Below are 7,500 nucleotides of genomic sequence, written 5' to 3'. Positions count from 1 at the left end.
AACGCCTGTCTCACAAGAGGAGGAGAGGGTTAGCATCAAACGCTATCTGCCAGGAGTCAGACTCGCGCACACAGACATAGTCAGGGCTGAACCCAGGAGTCAGACACAAGCACATGCAGAACTATGTGTGTGTGTGTGTGTGTGTGTGTGTGTGTGTGTGTGTGTGTGTGTGTGTGTGTCGATGTGGGTTCTATATCCATCCATAGTGGGGGTCTAGACCTCCCACCAGTGTCAGGTGGTCACTGGTGGGTGAGGTTTCACTAACGAGGGCATGGAACTGCTTTGACAGGCTGGCACACACACACACACACACACACACACACACACACACATACACACACACACACACACACACATACACACACACACACACACACACACACACAGAGACACACACACACACACACACACACACACACACACAATCTACAGAATATACAGTGGGGGAAACAAGTATAGTAAATAAAAAAAGACATATATTCAACATATTTCCTTTGCACCTATTCACATGAAAATTAGACCAAACATTGGTATTAAGTCAATAAAACTACACAGCCTAAATACACTGTAACACTCCAATCCATAAAAAAAGTTACGTGCAATAAAGTGGAATGACACAGGAACAAACTATTGAACAGATTAAGAAAACACACTAAACCAGCTATGTGAGTTCTCCTACATGTGTTGAATACTTATTTTCCCCACTGTATATACATGGCGTGTGTGTGTGTGTGTGTGTGTGTGTGTGTGTGTGTCTGTGTGTGTGTGTGTGTGTGTCTGTGTGTGTGTGTGTTTTATTTATAGTTTTGAGAGGAAAACTAGAGAGGGAGGAAGAGAGAGAGAGAGTGAGCATAGATAGACCATGTGTCAAGAGCGATGGAGGTAGAGAAAAATGGCTTTAGAGGTTATAAAATATGCACGAGCAGCTCTAAGATTCACCACGGTAAATCCATTTTTCATCCACTCTATGGCTGTGTTGTATGTATATTTAATGGTTTTCCCCTCCATATGGGGCTCTATCGGCCCCATCTCTAGCCCAGGCAGAGTGCATGGCACTGGGCCTGCTGCAGCAGGAAGGTCCCTCCTCTCCTGGTCCTCAGTAGGTTAGATAAGAGTTGCTATGCTATGCTATATATACACTCGCCAGGCACTTTATCAGGTACCTGTACCTTTTCATGCATGAAAGCAATTATTATAATTATTATTATTATTATTATTATTATTATTATTATTATTATTATTAGTCCGCCAATCGTGTGGCAGCAGCGCAATGCATAAAATCCGGCAGATACGGTTCAGCAGTTTCAGGTAATGGTCACATCAACCATCAGAATGGGGGAAAATGTGAGATCTCAGTGATTTGGACCGTGGCATGGATGATTGCTGGTGCCAGACGGGCTGGTTTGAATATTTCTAAAGCTGCTGATTTCCTGGGATTTTCACACAGAACAGAATCTCTAAGAGTTAGGGTTAGGGTTAGGGTTACTCAGAATGGTACAATAATGGTACAGTTAGGGGGCAGTTCTGCGGAAAGACGGAAACGCCTTGTTGATCAGAGAGGTCAACGGAGAACGTTCCAGACTGGTTCGAGCTGTAGAAAGGCTACGGTAGGGGCGCTTAGGTGGCGTAGCGGGTTAAGCGCTGACCATGTAACCGCAGGGTCCCCAGTTCGATTCCGTCCGGGGACATATCCTGCATGTCATCCCTCCTCTCTCTCTCACCCATCCTTCCTGTCTAAATCTTCACTGTATCCATCAATAACATTTAAAATATGAGTGGGACTGCCCCCCCAAAAAAGAAAGGCTACGGTAACTCAGATAACCACTCTGTACAGTTGTGGTGAGCAGAAAATCATCTCCGAATGCACGATGTAGCGACTAGATCGAGCCAAAAATCCAAAGTCGCTGAGCAGGGTCTGGGTTGAAGTTGTATGACGCGCTCAAAACAATTCGCTTGAGATAAAAAGTTCCGTTTAAAGCATTTATTGAATAGAAAAAACAATCAAACTCGGTGACGTACAGAAATCCATAAGCGACCAAAACGAAGAATATCAAACAAATCGTGAAAAAATAATATGCCGTCAACAAACAACACAGCGACCTCTGTCTCCCCTCTCTCTCCACTCCCGCCATACAGGTGAACAGGTGCTTCAACTAACCTTTAGGCTATCCCCGCCCGTAATCATGTGACTTCCGGGAAAGAAAGATCAAACAATGAACGTGATCAAAGCAATAAACAAACAATCGATTAAGCTCATAATAAACCCATTCGCTTTTTATACTAAATACTAAATACCCCATAACATAAAATATTCATGGCTCCTACACACACCGTTTCGAACGTTGAGGAGGAAGGCCTATACAGCAGCAGAAGGGCACGTCGGGTTCCACTTCTGTCAGCCAATTACGCTCTCAGCCGGCCTAATGAAGGGTTTTCGGTTAGTGTATGTATGCCATTTAGCTGGCGCTTTTATTCACAGTGTCTTACATTGCAGTGAGTGCATAGTACATTTGACATTTTTCAGTATATGCTCCTAGCCCGAAAAAACGACCTAAGCATTGTTAGTGCTATGCTCTACCAACTGAGCCACAGAGTTCAATGTGTGCGTGTGCGTGCGTGCGCGTGCGTGTGTGTGTGTGTGTGTGTGTGTGCGCGTACATACGTGTGTGTGTGTGTGTGTGTGAAGGCACACGCACACACACACACACACACACACACACACACACAGAAACGCACACACACTTCCTTTGTTGTTGCTCCAACAGGTACTCTTGCGATGTTGCGAAGATTTTTTGTTGCTGTGAAATACCAATGCAATCAATAACACACACATACACACACACACATACAGGCTCCATCCCTCTCTCTCTCCTTTCTTCCCTCCATCCCTTCCTCTTTCCCGCTCTGTCTCATTCTGTCATTCATTTTTGTTGTCTTCTGTTTAAACAGACCTCCTCCTCCGTTTCACTCACACCTGTGATGTCGTTATCATTTGGTTACTGCGGCAACACCGATGCAATCAACACATGATGCACCTGTGATTATTAGTTTCCGACTGTGCGGAGGAAAATAGAACCCACTGAACGGAAGGTGGGTTGTTAGCTCTGCTGCGTTAGATTGCATTGAGGATGGACTATGACACACACACACACACACACACACACCCACACACACACACACACACACACACACACACACACACACACACACACACACACACACACACACACACAGGGAGCAGAGAGACAGTGGTAGTCTGGCTGCTGGGCCTTTTAATAGTGTGTAATAAAACAGCCTCCTGAATGGAAATCTATAGGCTGAGTCCTTCATTACCACACGGCTGAGTAATGGAGCAAGGACACACACACACACACACACACACACACACACACTCTACAAACAGACACACACACACTGAACACACACATGGAATGATAACACCCAGGCATGCATACAGACACACGCACATGTGGAAGCAAGCACACACACACACACACACACACACACACCTCCCTGTTAAGTCATGATTCACACCAGTATCTCACCAATATCTCTGCTCCGCTTGTGCTGTTTCTGTATTCCTCTGCCCGAGGTAATCACAGATGGATGATTTCTCTCTTGTTACCCTCTCTCTCTCCCCCTCTCTCTCCCTCTCTCTCCCTCCCTCTCTCTGTCCCTCCCTCCCTCCCTCCCTCATTTTGTTTTGGTTTATGACCACTCCATCTCATTCATTCAGGCCGCGGTTTCCTCGTCTGTTCCATACTCATGCTTATGAATTCTAGATGAAGGAGAGAAGAGAGTGTTGCCATAATTCAGACAAACAAATGTCTGCGTGTGTGTCTGCGCCGTCAATCACAAACCGGGCAAGAGAGAAATGAAACAGATGAACAGCGCTTCCCAGGATGCCACCCCCCCCCTCCCCCCCCCCCCCCCTTCCCCCCCGCCCCCCCAGCCTCCCCGGGCCACCCCCAACCCCCCCCCCTGTTGTTTGCCCGTGGATAGCAGAGAGCCCCACCGTCCCTGTCCGCCCCCGCCAGCAGGAAGTCAATGTCGCCTCTGTGGGTTTCAGCCAGCCAATGGGCAGCGGCGGTAGTGTTTGCACTGCCAGACTCCAGTACTGGAGTCAGAGCCGCCAGACAGCTTCAGCACCATGGCCGGGGCGGACAGCTCCGGTGAATACAGAGCCGGAGCCAAGACCACATCTGGCTCCATAGTCTCAGAGCAGAGTCAGAGTCAGAGTCAGTCAGAGTCGCCAGCACCAGGGGTAGTGGACAGCGCCCAATGCACATGACATTTTCAGCACCATGGCTGGCTGGTGAAAGACGACATTATGTGACAGGGTCCTTGGTTAAAAAGTCCTCAAGTAGGGCAATGTCATTTTTCAGTTTTGAATGTTGGTACACATCAAACCAAAATAGCGGAGAAATTCACACTCTGAATCAAAACACACCTCAAAACAGCTGCTAGTAGGCTAGCGCTAAAAAGGAACATCGCTACGAACATCTAACTGCATGTTTAGCACATCACAACACGCTGAAATCAACATGCTAAAAACACATAACTACACATATATCATACAGTCCTTGCTTTTGAACACGTCCTAAAACGTACGTCTGTTCATGTATCACTTACCCAGTAGCCTATGGCAGACGAGACAGGGAAGTATTCAGTGACCCTAAAACCTTTCTTTGATCAAGTGGGTTCTTCAATACAACACAAAAACACTTGAAAACGGACTTGAGAACTGTTGACATGCTGCCCTTTCCACCAGACCGTGTCACATATAATAATAATATATGCCATTTAGATGACACTTTTATCCAAAGTGACTTACATTGCTGTGAGTGCATACATTTTTCAGTATCGCTCGGCTCGGGTCATCGTCTATGCCAATAACCTGCTCACATCCCCTCTCTCTTCTGTTTACCTGTGTTTTATTTATGTGTTTTTATTATTTATTCATGCAGGATCTCTATTAGATTCAATGATACGCACGTCGGACAAGGTTGTATGCTAAGATGTTCTGGGGGGGGGGCTGAGTTACGGAAAAAAAAACACTTGAGTAATGAATCTTTGATTAAAAAATGGGAATATTTCCTGTGTTCTGTTCCAGACGGTACGTCATGGCTTCCCCTACCAGCCCACGGCGCTGGCCTTCGACCCGGTCCAGAAGATCGTGGCCATCGGCACCAGAACGGGCGGAATACGGATGTATCCTTTACTCGCTCTCTCTAGCTCCTCCCTGCTGTAAGCGTGTGGCTCCTCCCTCTCCGCCACCGCCACCGCCACCTGTCCGTCAAACCTGTCCGTCCCCGCCCCCTCGCCTCCTGCTGTCTTCCCAGAAGGCACCTGGGTTGGCACATGTAGCTACAATGTACATACCCCCAGGTAAGTGATCAAGCTCATCATACATACATCCTGATTCTCCCATGATGCCCCTGGGGAGCCCAGTGCACATGGGCGGTGGCCACCAGGGGCAGGCTGGGTAATCACGTCAGACCACTGCAGCAGCGATGCACACCAGCTCATCTCCCTGGAGAGATGGAGGGAAGGAGAGAGGGAGGGAGGGATGAAGAGAGTGATGGAGGGAGGGAGGGAGGGAGGGAGGGAGGGAGCGTGTGTGTGTGTGTATGTGTGTGTATGAGAGAGTTATACAAAGCGAGAGTGAGGAATGAGAGAAAGAATAGCTAATGAAAAAAAGAAAATGTGATTCAATTAAAATATTGGTTTTGACAAAATTGGATCTCTACCTGTCTACCTATTTCTCTTTCGTACTCCCCCTCACTCTCTCTCTCTCTCTCTCTCTCTCTCTCTCTCTCTCTCTCTCTCTCTCTTTCTCTCCTACTTCTCTCTCTCTTTCTCTCTCTCTCTCTCTCTTTCTCTCATACTTCTCTCTCTCTCTCTCTCTCTTTGATGAAGAGCTGTCAGGAGGGATGACTCAGATGTGTGTTTTTGACGGAGGCCTGTGTGTGTGAATTAGCATTAGCATCGGGAGGCTAAACACAGCCGCCTCAGATCTCATGTCACTCAACTTCTCTCGCTTTCCTCACTTCTCACTACCTCTTTATCTCTCTCTCTCTCTCTCTTTGAAATGATTTCCTTTCTCCTCTCTCTGTCTCTCTCTCTCTCTGAGTGACACGCACGCACACGCACACACACACACACACACACACACACACACACACACACACACACACGCACGCGCACACGCTGCCTGTCCTCTTCTTTGATAGCATCTGCTCAGAGGACACCTGTCATCTTTCTCTGACGGTCCCCAAATACACCCCTCGTTTGTCTCTCTCTCTCTCCCTCCCTTCCCCTCTCTCTCACCTCTGCCTTCGTTATTGCTGATGTCCTTGTGCTTCCCCAGGGGTGGTATAGCAACACACAGCCCGCCTCTACGTCTCGTAGGTGAGACTAATGGCTGGCGCGATGACACCGGAGAGAGGCTTATTACATTTGCATCGGGTTGTCGTCCGTCACCCCGGCGACGGGGCAAGAAAGGGGCGTGGCTGTGGGGTTGTCACGGCGATGATTGGGTGTTAATGGGAACAGGGGAGGAGTGTTTTGTCAGAGGTGGCTGACGCCTGGCTGTTGTTTTTATTCGTGTGTGTGTGTTGTATCAGGGGATGGGGGGGGGGGGGTGGAGGGAGGAGTCGGAGAACGGGCTCATTGTCATGCATTGAATGTCTGTCTGTCTGTCTGTCTGCCTGTCCGTCGGTCTGTCTGTCTGGCTGGCTGGCTGGCTGGCTGTCCACCTGCCTGCCTGGCTGCCTTCTTGTCTGCCTGTCTGTCAGCCTGCTTGTCTGTCTGTCTGTCAGCCTGTCTGTCATCCTGTCTGTCTGTCAGCCTGCGTGTCTGTCTGATTGTCTGTCTGTTCTGTCTGTCTGTCTGTCTGTCTGTCTGCCTGTCCGTCGGTCTGGCTGGCTGGCTGTCTGGCTGCTGTCTGTTCTGTTCTGTCTGTCTGTCTGTCTGTCTATCTGTCAGTCTGTCTGTCTGTCTGTCTGTCAGCCTGTCTGTCTGTCTGTCACCTCACATCTCTGTGTGTTCTCTGTCTGATCTCTCCCTGTGACAGCCTACAGTAGCAGGCCCTGATCGCTATAGCAACACATTGACACTTGGCAGGAATATATATATATATATATATATATATATATATATATATATTTTGTTCCAGTTAAGAAATCCATATTGATCTTGGGGCCTCCAAAGTTAAACCCTCAGACAGCGTTATTGATTGTGTGTGTCTGTGTGTCTCTGCTGCTGGGGTCCCCGTGTAATTCATTTTGAGGAGGCTCGTTAAAGTGTGTGTCGGGGTTTGTGTATCTGTGCGTGCGTGCACGTGTGTGTGTGTGTGTGTGTGTATGTGTGTGTGTGTGTGTGTGTGTGTGTGTCTGTAGAAGAAAGATCAATATCATCGCTGATCTCTGAACCAAATCCAGTCGGAAGTGTGAAGAAGCTCTGTGATTGTGAATGCGTCTGATCTGGATAGTTGTCATG

The 7,500-nt window shown here is 48.0% G+C and overlaps 1 protein-coding gene across 1 annotated transcript in view; it reads left to right on the top strand.

Annotated features, from left to right (window-relative positions):
* Positions 1-7,500, top strand: part of stxbp5l (syntaxin binding protein 5L) — a gene marked incomplete at both ends in the record, with an annotated part of 156,459 nt that overhangs the window by 11,560 nt on the left and 137,399 nt on the right. Inside the window, one exon of the mRNA XM_080535581.1 lies at positions 5,114-5,211. Coding sequence (XP_080391707.1) covers positions 5,114-5,211 — 98 coding nt within the window. The remainder of the gene's footprint in view (positions 1-5,113; positions 5,212-7,500) is intronic.

The sequence above is a fragment of the Nansenia antarctica genome, assembly GCF_963989245.1.
Source record: "Nansenia antarctica genome assembly, chromosome: 7".
NCBI classification, from domain to species: Eukaryota; Metazoa; Chordata; class Actinopteri; order Argentiniformes; family Microstomatidae; genus Nansenia; species Nansenia antarctica.
This window is presented reverse-complemented; position numbering and strand designations above follow the sequence as displayed.